The following is a 13,009-nucleotide window of genomic DNA, read 5'->3' as shown; positions in this document are numbered from 1 at the left end:
TCCTTTTGTGGTCTCAATCTGGACTGGTGTCTTTCAATTGCTCAACATAAGAGCCTTCTAGGATCAGTCCTTAATGGAGGAATGCCCATTCTGTGGTTTTCAAGGAGTTCAAAGATTACAGAACTCTGCCCTTTTATATCATATGGGGCATTTGGAGAACCTGCAATGCTTGGATCTTTGAACACGTTATGCAAGATGTGAGGTATACTTGCTTGATAGTCTCAGGTTACCTAGGAAATTGGCCCTTCCAAGGAGTCTCTCTCTAATCGATGCTTGTCAGCCGAAGGATATATGGGTTAAATATCTAGTTGGATTTTTTGACGGGTCTTCTACATCAAAAGTATGTTGCAGTGGGGCAGTTATTGCCATCGAGCTTGGAGATACCTTCCATTTTTGCTGGTTCAGTGCTGAAGGCTCAAATAACAAAGTCAAGCTAATTGCTCTTTGGGGCATAACATTCTGTGCGAGATGGCTCGAATTGGAGGACTGACATCTTCGGAGACTCAAAAGTGGTCATTGAATGGGCTAATATGAGAGCTGCTCTGGAGTCTTTCCTACTGTCGAATTGGAAGCAGAGGACTAGATTACTAATTAGATCAATCAAGAGAATTACAATTTCCCACATTTTTAGAGATCAGAACAATGTGGCAGATGGACTGTCTAAGCAGGGTTGCAACATCGATCCGGGCCTGACCTCATACTCTGTTTTTGTGAATGGCACAATATGAAGGATCAGAATGTCAGATATCCCAAGTGAATTTTTTGTTTTTGTTTTATAAATTATCTATGACCTACAGCGATATATTGTAAAGATTGGAGATTTCTCAGTATACATGAGCTATACTGCAGGAATAGTTTTTGCTATTTACAAGAAAATAGACAGAGTTACGATCCTGGGATACGAGATAGACCATAGCCAGGAATGTATAAGACTAATGAAAACTGGTAGTGATAAGATGTAACAGAAGAGAAATCTATGACCATGTAACTTTCTTTTTTAATGAAAGAATGTGTTTTTTCTTTTTGAAAAAAACAAACCTAGCATACAAGATAGGCATTCATCGTTCTCTAATTATTTTCCTCTTTCTTAGACGGGTCAATTTTTCCGCGAGGAATAATTATCCAATCCAATTGAAGAAAATTGCTAAGGCCTAAAATGTTTCAATAGAAGAGCTTGCACCTCACAAGCTAATAAAGAGCAAACCAGGACAATAACAAGCTACATAAATATATTTCAAACTTAAATTATAGATAGTCTAAAAGCAGTTGGATTTAATTAAGGGCAACAGAAAATTTGGAAACATGTGGTGTTTCACAATGACTTTCCAGCTAACCACCGCGTATAAAATGCCAACGCTTCCTTAGGTTTGTATTGTGGAACTGTATGTCCAGATCCCTGCAAAGAATACATTGTAATTAGTTTTAATGAAAAAAAACCGTTGTAGTTAGTTGGAACGAAAAATAATGTTTAGGAGGAAATTTTTATATTTCACATTATATCTTGCTTCTTCCCAAAATCATAAAAAGAAAAAACAGACAACTCACCTTTATAGTTGCAAAGGTCAAGTTGTGATCATATCCTTGAGTATATCTGTGCACATCAACAATTCAGAAAGCACAATATTTTATTTAAATTTGTTTGAATTAACACGGTGTAGCAGAGTCGAAGCGGTGACCATACGCTTACCCAGCAACTTGATCATCCACGATCCAGGGGTGCCATTTATCAATTATCGCATAACCCAAGGACCTTATCCAAGCCTGTGTTCCAGTGAAAGGTACCTCCATATCATGGTCACCACTGTCATCATAAATGCAAACGTGAAGATTAGAGAATATCATGGTCGCCACTGTCATCATATATGCAAACGTGAAGATTATAGTATATCATGGTCGCCACTGTCATCACATGAAATAAATTTGGAAAGTAATATAAAATTATTATTAATAATAATTTAATTTTAAGGTTACGCTTTGATTTTACTGTGTATGAAATCATCATTCAATTATTAAAGTTTATAAAAGTGTATATATTTTAATTTTTTTTGAATTTTTAAATTATAAACCTAGAAAAACAAAAATGTTAAATCAATATATAAAATACTCTAAATATATAAAAAATCATTATATACGCTGGGAAAAAATAGTAAACAGAATATGTTGAATGTAATATTTTAGGATTTCTTAAACTCTCATTAAGTAGGTAGAGTATGGAGAGGTAGGCAATGACAAATATGAAAAGTCATTAAAGAATCAGGGAAAAAAAACTTATTAAACAGTATCTTGAATATAATATTTTAGGATTTTGTAAAAGAGTATAAATGTTGGACAATGATAAGCATGAAATCTATGCCCAGGGGACTTTGGATTGACGGTGAATGGGTGCACTGTTAAGGCACTCCTTGCGATAAGTCACTGGTTCAAATCCCCGTGGATACTTACCTACCCAAAACAAAAAAAGACAAGTATGAAATCTGCATTATTTACATTTCTCCCAAATGATCTTTTAAGCAAAAGAGTGATTTTGTTAACCAATGAAGATCCTAGTGCAAAAGAAAATAAAATAAAAATTAAATGATATAAATCTGTTTCAAATTTATTTCTATTAAATAATATATAGATATTTTTAATCCTAAGCATTTAATAAATTAGACGCTGAAAAGGATTTATGATAATTATAAAACTAACCAATTCATTGCATGGATGTGTAACGAATGGTATGTCATAATCTAATAAAGGATTTTAAGAAATAATCCTAAATCCTTTTCCTAATAAAGAAGTTCCGAGGTTTTAAAATCTATGATCACAAAATTTAGATATATCTATGAACAAAGTGGGCACAAGTAGAAATCGACCTGTAAATTAATGCACGGTAGCCTTTACTTGTCAGATTTTTATGGTAGACGATCATGCTTCCAGCACCAAAAAAGTGGTAATGAAGACGGTGACTAGCCATCCGCCATATTCCAGCAATTTCTTCCTGCGAGTAAAATTGCATAAGTGTAATAGCCATCAATGCTTCATTGAAACGTAATGGTTGTCAGAAATGTAGCTGAACAAACTAAATGACATTGCTGCAGACACGAGTACATTATTCTCAGACATATACAAAATGACAATATAGGTGCAGAACAACCTAAAAGATTCATGTCTTGGCTATGTTATTACCATGCCAAATGCTAACCTTGTGTTAAACCGCCCTAGTTAAAAAGGTGAAGAGGAGAATCAAAAGTAAAGCTGGTAAAGCAATTCATGAGAGCAACAAATATCATTAATGGGTTTTAGAATATAAGGACAGAGTCTTATTACTGCACCATGAAGTGTGACTTGACTGAAGCTGTCTCGTCATATCAATTAGAGGATTTTGTATGTTTAGGGCGACTTTGGTCCTTTATCCAGGGTTTCACTTTCAATGTTTTGGGAAAACGTTTTATGTTTGGGGAAATTTTGGTCCTCTGTGTAAGGTTCTAGTTTTATGTTTTGGTTTATTCTACTATTTAATCTTTGTTAGTAAGGATGATTATCATTGGCTTCTTTTAACTTATTTTTCCCCATCCAAAGTTCTGTTAATTCCTACATGGTCGAACAGTCGAAAAGGTGATCAGGCTATGGAAAGAGAGATTAGACCGGTTAGTGAAGGAAACTTTAATTCAAAGGTTTTCTCTGTTTTGTTCTCCGGTAAGCTGTGAATCTAGCCAAAAAAATTGGAGAGGCTGAAAATCATCATTATCCTATTCGATTTAATAGAGCATGGATTTTAGATGAAAGCTTCAAGAATTTGGTCCTTACTTCTTGGAATCAATTATCATATAGAGACAGATTAGTAGATTGTGTCCAATGCAACAATTCTCCATAAACTTGAAGAAGTTGAAAGATGCAGTGTGCAGGTGGCCAAAGCAGAAAAGGGAAGAGTCTATTGGACTCTTAGATTGTATGGAAAGGCAGATCTCAAATCTGGTTTTCAGAGGAGAGTGGCTTTTGACTAGAGAGAAAAAGAAGATGAGACTCTCAGAGAGCAAGAGATTCATAGGAAGCTAAAGGGTAGAGCTACATGGGTTGCAGAAGGACATCGTAATTCAAAATTTTTCCATAAGTATACAAGTCATAGAAGGAAAATAAATGTGAAGTCTGTTTGGAATAATGTGATTTCAGCCTTTAATTTAAATAGTTGGTGGATTGGCTCTTCTCTGGAAGAGTTTCTTTGCGAATTCAGAGATTCAATTCTTCATCTCTAAGGTTTCTTCCAGCATTTGTTTTTGGGGGAATTTGGTTAGGGTGGAATGGAGCTCTCTTTCAAAATTCAGTTTTCTTTTCTGGTTTAATTGCTCATAACATAAGGGTTTGTTACCTTGAACAGGTGAAGCCTGTGAAAGAAAAAAAGAGAAGAATGTGAGCGAGCTGGAATTTCTGGTGTAGGGGTGTGGGGCTTTTTCGACGGAGTCAGTCAAAGAGGAAGGTGTCCTTTGAAGGTGTGGAGCAGGAGCTGTTTTGTTCTTGTTTGAGGATGTGATGATCAAGGGAAAACATGGAATAGTCCAAGAACTAATGGTAATGTGAATTGGAAATAAGTAAAGGCATTCAAGTTGGTAGGGGATTCCAAAGTCTTAGTAGATTGGTTTAATGGCAGGATTGAACTCAGAATTCTCCATTTAGAATCCTGGTAGAGGAAGATTTGTCAACTGCACTTATAGGGAGAACAATGTTGTAGGCTTGTAGCATATATGCTCTCAAATAGTAGATTGGTTTAATGGGAGGATTGAACTCAGAATTTTCCATTTAGAATCAGGGCAGACGAAGATTTATCAACGGCACTTATAGGGAGAACAATGTTGTAGCATATATGCTCTCAAAACAAGCTTTGTTGCGGGATGATGGATTTTGTTCTTATGCAGAATCTTATACTGACGTTTTAGTTTCTGAATTTTCGTTTAATATTTTTTATTCTCCCAATCCATTAAGAAGATAGAAGGTTTTATGTAAGCACCCATTCTAAGCTTTAACAAATGTGCTTCCTAATAGCCATGAGATTATACTTTTTGATTTCTGTGAGAATAGCAAAAGCACATTTTTTCTTTGGAAAAAAAAAGAGTAAGGCTAGCCGAACGTCTGTTATATGTTGAAAGTAAGGCCAGCCGAACGTCTGTTATATGTTGAATTCCAGATATGTACTTACATTCAAACATCGAATGAAGAAATGTACATGATGCACAGTAGCAAAGGAGAATATATCTATGCCGAATAGGTTATGTCAATTGCTCGGTTCTCACGCCATTTGCTCTACAGGGGTATAGATAAATTGATATATCCCTTCGCGCATACACACGAAAGTTAACTCCTTGACTTTGCTAGTAAGAAGAATAAATACCCAGACCAAGGCACACATACAAGGACATAACGGGGGTAGAAAAAGGAGCTATAAATGTGAAAGGAGCCATTTTTAGTGAAAGGAGCATACCGTTTGTGCATGAATAGCCTTCCTCACAGACTCGTCATTACACCAAATAGTAGCAATTCTCATGTCCTGATTTGACAAAATCAACAGAGCCGTTTTAGAGAACGCAAACCCGAATTAATAAGTGGTGGAAATTTATAAATACCAACGGGAAAAAAAATGTTAGAAATACATATAAGTATGCTGAAAATTGTACAATTTGATAGCTAATAGGTGATTTATAGCATCACTTCTGCAACTACGGTGTCTGTTCTAGAAATGTAAAACCTAAACCATGCTACCTCATTAAGACTGCCAATAACCATAATGTTCTACCAACTTGGAATTTGTACAATACCAATCAAGCACTACCATCTAAAACCAGAATAGTGTAGCAAAATTGATGTGTTTAATATTGAGACAATACGAAGGTTGGGACCGTAAAGAACTTGGCATACAGATTAAATTTCATCAATTCAAAGCACGACAAGTAGATGCCACAAAAACCACTACTAAATTCACACAATCAAGATATAAAATTTGATGAAAATGTGCATTGCAATGCCCTTTCATGAGTATTATTGCATTTTGTCAGGTAGCAATGAGTCTATGGCATTTGGTGTAGCCACCCGATTAATCAATCTACATCCGCAGTATTTTTTATCGCATTCAGTTGTGTTTGTTTTTATCATTTACTTTGGCAAACGGATTCTACTTCATATGGTTATTTTCTGAATCTGCACTCTATATAAGTTTAATTGTTTTTGTGTATCGGTTAATTGTTTGACCTTTTTCCTGACGGGATATTGCCTAAATCTACCATCGACATAAAGATACCCCACAAATCCTTACCAGATATTCCCTAAATCTACCATCGACATAAAGATGCCCCACAAATCCTTACCATACATTTGATATCCTGCCAAGGACGACCAAACATCTGTATGCTGTCCTCCCAAGGACTACCAAACATACTTCTTCTTACTGGAAGGCTCTGGTGAGTCTGGCCTAATAGCTTAAAGCTTTCAGGCAAGTTTTCTTTACTGCCACGAACCTCTTGCATTTCAGTTCCAAGGTAGCATGGCTCAAGAATGTTATAAACATGAAGTCTTGAAACCGTCTACACATTCAATGACAAAATTAGAGTTTTAGCATGTATGCAAATCATGAAAAATTTCTCGCGACAATGGAACGGCTTACGGAATAAAGAAAAGTGAAAGAAAGAAAAAGACGCTACCTCGAGTATTACATCTAGAATTTTTTCACAATCATCTTGGACGTCATAATAGTTCCCCTTACAAGCATGGAACGCTTCCTACAATATGTATACAATCGATCATCAGGACAGTAGTAGAGAACAACATAGACATCATTGAAACCCAAATACCAATTTAACTACAAATTATTAGTGCTTGATTCTGCACCTTAAAGTAAATTTTACAAGACTAATTCAAATTATTACTATTAGTTGATTGGGGGTAGAGGTTCAAAGCGGCGTCTCACAAATTCAACAGTTTAAAACTTGGATAAATCTGTAAAATGCATTTTTTACAACTCACATGCTTACGTTTTCCTGTAATTGGATGAAAACTCATTGAGTCTCAACAGGTGAACTTATCTGCATTGCAGATTTGGGAAATATTTCAAAATATGATTGACAGGAGCTAAAGCAATTGTTTAACCTAGCTCTTTGCCCAAAATTCTAAAATGTTCCTAAAATATACAACAAACATGTAGCTGAACTCCAAAATTGAGCAAATCATCAAAACCAAGATAAGAATGCAGGGGATCCGAAGGGCTAGGTTACAAGTACAACACATGCGATATCAAAAGGAAAGAAAGAAGATTATCTATAGATAACCAAAGGGTAGGAGACACATTGGCCATAATGGTCCAAACATATATTCGACCTAAGCACAGATGTACGTTCCCACACCAATATTTTTCAAAACCATAACCAAGATACATTTGCTATGCTAAAGGACTTCGGGAGGATTTCCTACAATTTGAGGGACACCTTCATTGAAGAAAGATATTTCTTATTAAGTACATCCAACGCTTGAGACTATCGTCATTTCTCTACCATAACTAAAGGCTACCCACTTCTGACTTTGTTCACCTATGGGCAAGATTGGGCAGCCTCATTGCTGCCACACTCTAAATGAGGAAGGATGGAATTTCAGGTTGCGTTATGCTTCCATTGGTTATCCATGCTTCCTTGCTTAACCACGTTAAACATGACAAGCGAAAGGACCGTTTAACAATATGTTGGATGGCGGCATTTCTTTTCGTTGGCACGGTGAAGTTTTCGTTTTCAGTCTAGATCCCTAACGATGTAGTTTGGCAATCTTTAGCAGACATTCGAATGGGTTAAATTAATTCTCATGATAAAAGAATGGACATTCGAAAATAATTTCATTATCTTAGAGATAGAGAGGAAGGAGATCAAGTTGGCATTTGATATGTCAACCAACCTTACAAAAAATTATTGGTTCATTTGTTAAAATCAGAGAAATGGACTGAACACATACTGGTTCGTTGACGGAAGTATGTAAGCATGGGCAACTTAGCAAAGAAACCACATGTTCTTGGATAGGGTACAAAGGAGCCACCTGGGATGCAAAGGAGGTGTTCAAAGTTTATTTTAATTACGAAAAATAAGATGTCTACATGGATGGATGTGTATGTCTTCTCTATTGCTTTGGATGGATTTTTGTAAATGGCAACCTCTCTAATGTGATCCCATTCATTCAAAGATTAATGGCAATGAATAGTGCTCATATGTTTTATGATTTGCTGCAAAAGGATCACATTCATTCAAAGATTAATGGCGATGAATAGTGCTCCTATGTTTAATGATTTGCTGCAAAAGGTTTTGGTTCGTTGGCAGAGGCAAATTACATTCCATATGGAATTAAAGATATTTACTTCGTAGCTGATAGTCGCTTAATTTTTCCAAATAATCTATATGGCTATGAAGAACCCCTCTTCTCTTCTCGTTGACTTTGCGTTACTCTTTTCACGGCTTTTAAATGCAAACGAATTGTTTAGGGTTTATCCACTGTATAAAACCTTCATTGTTTAAGGTTTATCCGCCGTATAAAACCTTAGCATATTTAAATTGTAGCTCCGAATTACAAAAGGGCTAAGCCATAAAGACAATCATATGGTTAACTTTTCAATAACTCGCAACAATCATTTGGCTATGCATAGACTCACGTTGTATGCATTCCTTTTTTTAAAAAAGAAATTAAAAGCATAAATTAGGAAATTACTTGATATTGATCATCTGATATAAGGCCCATTCCATGAGCAAATGGTACAAACGAATTGTCATCAAATTTTGGGTCTGTGTAGGCATTTCCTATTGCGTAACCCTGAAAACTCAGCATCGATAAAACCCAAATTAGCTTTATAGAACACATATACAGAATGCAAGATTGTTAGCAATTTTAATGCTAAACAATGGAAACCAATTTACCTTCAAATTCAGAACAGGTTTTACCCCAGCTTCAATCCCTGTGGCGTAACATAATCACAAAAGGTCCAAAAGGTGAGTGAATGCTTCCTCCATTAGAAACGTATATCGAATGCCTTGTTAAATAGAAACCATATTGCCGTACCCTTAACCACTTCTGATGCTAGTGTTGGAACATAGATTCCTGCATATGATTCTCCGGTAATGTAGAATGGATTTGAAATGAACTCTGGATATTCTTCAAACCACTGCTTGAATATAAACGAAATGAATTTTCTTTCCATCGCAGAACCAACAAGAACAGATCTGCATTTGTAAAAAAAACTACATGGTGTCTGCAGAATTACCAAATATACTTACACATCTTTACTGTATAATTCTTGATTGCTAATTCTTTTCAATCAAAAATCTCCAAGCGATGCAAAGCATATTAACCACCTCCAATACCAGTGAATTTGGAAATAATAATATAATTGATTTTCAAGGAAAAGCTGAAGACCTTCAAAAGAAAATTATGCGTATCTGAAGCTGTCTGCAGATCACCAGTATCATAATCACTAACGTTTTCAGAGTATGAATAACCAACTCCACATGGTGAATCCAGATAGATAATATTTGATACCTGGGTTTATAAAAAAATAATATAATCGTTAGAATTTGAGTTCTAAATGGATTGACCAGAAAATCTAGCCATTTCATTGTTCCCTAACTTCTAGAACTCTTCGCCATTGAATCCATCCCAGCACTTTAATCAATATAAAAAGAGTAAGTTTAATGAGTGCTTTAACTCAATGTTCGCCGTTGAATCCATCCTAGCACTTAATCAATATAAAAAAGAGTAAGTTTAATGAGTGGTTTAACTCAATGTTCTCTTCCTATGATTTTACTTCTCTGATCACTAAACGAAACTTTGTGTTGACAGGGTATTTTTTTTTTGAATCCATTTACAAGGATGTTATTATCACAATCTTTTTACTTCTCTGATCACTAAACGAAACTTTGTGTTGACAGGGTATTTTTTTTTTGAGTCCATTTACAAGGATGTTATTATCACAATCTTGCAAAGTTAGGTTGAGTTTGAACTTCTCTTAGAATAGTTTTATAGTTTATTTTTTCAAAATAGCTTTCATTTTCAACCTTTTTTCATAAAATTTAAAGGGAACTAAACTCCACAGGAATTAATTAGTCTATACTCACACAAATTAAGCAATCTATATCTCATATAAATAACTTTATGTATTAAAGAAAACTTTATGTTTACAAGTTTTCACTTATTGAAGCCCAAGGGTTAGCTCAACTAATCGACGCCCTTGAGATTAGGCCCTGGCCACAGACTTTAAAAGATTTCTTCAGATTGATCTACCCAGATTTTTCCAAGGGAAAAAAAATAAAAATTCACTTATTAAAATACAATTGAAATCTAATTAATATATATATATATATATTCAATTTTTTTAAATGAATGAATCAATTACACTTACTAACTTCATCCATAGACACTGAAAAATACCTTTGACCAAGAGTATGGATTCAGTTTTAGTCTCGGCAAACTTCCATTCTCTCCGGCTTCAAAGTTAAAGGGACCTGCACGATACTACTGTTAAAAGTGACACAATCTGAATTAGGATGTAAGCCGTTTTCTTCTGTAAACCAGTGAACGGAACTCTGAATCATTTGATGAAATATGCAGCTCGAAAAATTAAACACAAACGCTATTGTTTCATTGATCAGATGTTAAGTTTTATGACAAATTTTAAAGGGACATAAATGTCAATGATATGACTCAAATGTCAAGAAAAACTAATGTTAGCAAGCTGCATATAATTATGTGAACTTATATAGCTTAGATTTCTAGAGTTATAAACAAATCGTATCGTAAATCTGGAAAATTAAATCCTAACTAACCATGTTCGTATACAAAGCCATCGAAACTTGAGCCACCAGGACCGCCGTTCAGCCAAAGAACAACAGGATCTGTTGTTGCATTTCTTTCTGAAGTAATAAAATAGTAATAGAGGTACTTTCCACTAGTCTTATCAATCTTTACATATCTATACATCACAAATATAAATAAATAAGTAACATCATTCTAAACACATTAGAATGATTGTACAAGAAATTTCGTGGTCACCGTTGAGATCATATTCAGAGACAAATCAGTCACTGGATTTTTAACGTCAACGCACTTCAAACGAGCTGACAATGAAACAAATATCCCTACCCTCCATAATGATCTGAAGGAAGAGTACCGCTGTAGCCAGGCACAGATGTGATCCGTGCATTGGCAGGGGCTGCTTCTGTATAAGACTGCAAAGCGACCAATACAAGAAGGTAGCATGTCCAGACAACTTTACCAAAATCCATTGTGAAAGTGGCTTCAATATTTACTCCTAATACGGAAATCCTGTTGCAACATAGAAAATTTGGCCTTTGCCCATCAGAAGTTCACGCCATATGCCATAAATTTTATGCAATCAACCTCGAATTCTTTTTATATTTTATGTAATAAAAATGTGTAAAAACATATTTTTTAATTACTTTCCCGACATTTTTATTAATTTTATAATTAAGAGATAAAGTTGAAGTCAAAGAAATATGTTTATTTATAAAATAAAAATAACGATGGAATAGTTTTTTAGTTTCTGTTTTTGGAATTCCATAAAATAATTTCAAGAAAGAGTATAATTTTTTGTTGTTTAAAATGTATTTTTAAATCTATAAATAAATTTAGCACTTTGAAAAATATCATAAAACATTAAAATTTAAGGACTTAAACTCAATTTTTCTAAAATCTTTACGAAAATTCGATTAAAATTAACTTTAAAATATTTTATACCACAAAAATATATAATAAATTATTAATAAATTAATTTACACACAAACTATTTATTAATTTTATAATTAAATTCTAAAATTAAATAAATATGCTAAAGTGATATATATTTCTGGCCCAAACAACTCTACCAAACATGAACCTATGATTATTTTTCATTAACTTTTTGTGATAGATAATAGTTATCTGCCTGCAACTTTTCAGTGACTTCACATTTAGATTTTGATGGGTTTGTTGTGATATATTCCCATCAGGTGAAACATATACGCGTGAATATTTAGATTCCTGTCCTGAACGCATTAAGCACGCTCCTCAGCTATTGCATTGAACTACACAAATTGGCTGTGTGTTACAAATTGGCTGACTGGTCATGGATCCCGGACAGGTTTTATAAGAAAATAATATCAATATGGGAATACAGATGCTTAACAATTGGAGGCCATGCAATTCTTATCCAATCAGTGCTGATACAAATCATGGTTTATTGGGCTTTACTTTTTTATATCCCTTCATCTATTATTAACAGTCTAAACAGAATGATAGCCAATTTCATATGGGGGGATAGAAGGAGAAGATTAAATATCATCTCAGCAAGCTTTCGAAGTTGACTTGGCCAAAAAATTTGGGAGGTTGAGGCATAATGGATTTACACTTCTTCAGAAGAGCCCTTCTATGTAAATCAATGTGGAAAGCGATTATGGGAAAATCCAACTCGAGCAAAACTATTAGAGCTAAGTATATGGATGATCTAGACATAACTTATTGGTATAGGCAGCGTTCCACTGGCTCTGCCAACGGCTCATTCATATGGAGGGGATTTAAAAGATTGGAGCCGTTTTTCAGAAAGAATTTGATTTGGAAATTCCAAAAAGGTTCCAATATTATCATTGGTATCGATGAATTCACAGGTGCGGGAGAAAAGATCCATATCTCCCCTCAACTTCTGAGACTTTTATATAGCAGGGGATATTTCTTTTGGGCCAGTGTTATTAAAAAATGGGACGGTGCCATCCCAATCTGGAAAACTGCTTCTGATATGAAATTAACCGGCGCTCTGGAATCTCAATGGAATGCTATCACCTCTTCCCTGCAATTGCGTGGTCTATATCGCTCGTCGGATAGGGATTGCCTCATTTGGAAAGGTCTCGGTGGCTCTGCGGTTGTATGTGCAAGGCATATATATCTTCAGATCTTAATATCAGAATTCGATTCTTGTGATAATATCTTTCCGCCAGCGTTCTGGAAATCTAGATGCCCTTTAAAAATC

At 34.8% G+C, this 13,009-nt stretch overlaps 1 protein-coding gene across 1 annotated transcript; it reads right to left on the bottom strand.

The window, feature by feature from the left end:
* Positions 1 to 964: 964 nt before the first annotated feature.
* Positions 965 to 11,381, bottom strand: LOC149172258 (serine carboxypeptidase-like 20). Its single transcript, XM_089424279.1, has 14 exons — positions 11,131 to 11,381; positions 10,815 to 10,960; positions 10,420 to 10,493; positions 9,409 to 9,531; positions 9,055 to 9,157; positions 8,913 to 8,950; positions 8,707 to 8,808; positions 6,669 to 6,746; positions 6,336 to 6,551; positions 5,456 to 5,521; positions 2,856 to 2,980; positions 1,688 to 1,801; positions 1,546 to 1,591; positions 965 to 1,396 (listed from the first exon to the last, which is right to left on the bottom strand). Exons 1-14 carry the CDS (start codon positions 11,271 to 11,273, stop codon positions 1,313 to 1,315), a joined length of 1,458 nt encoding a protein of 485 aa, XP_089280405.1. The 5' UTR covers positions 11,274 to 11,381; the 3' UTR covers positions 965 to 1,312.
* Positions 11,382 to 13,009: the final 1,628 nt, after the last annotated feature.

Source organism: Pinus tabuliformis, chromosome 4_2, assembly GCF_031772625.1.
Source record: "Pinus tabuliformis cultivar Carrire ecotype Pingquan chromosome 4_2, CPIR1, whole genome shotgun sequence".
Classification (NCBI taxonomy): Eukaryota; Viridiplantae; Streptophyta; class Pinopsida; order Pinales; family Pinaceae; genus Pinus; species Pinus tabuliformis.
Note: the sequence above shows the minus strand (reverse complement) of the source record. Positions and strands in the feature narration are given on the sequence as shown.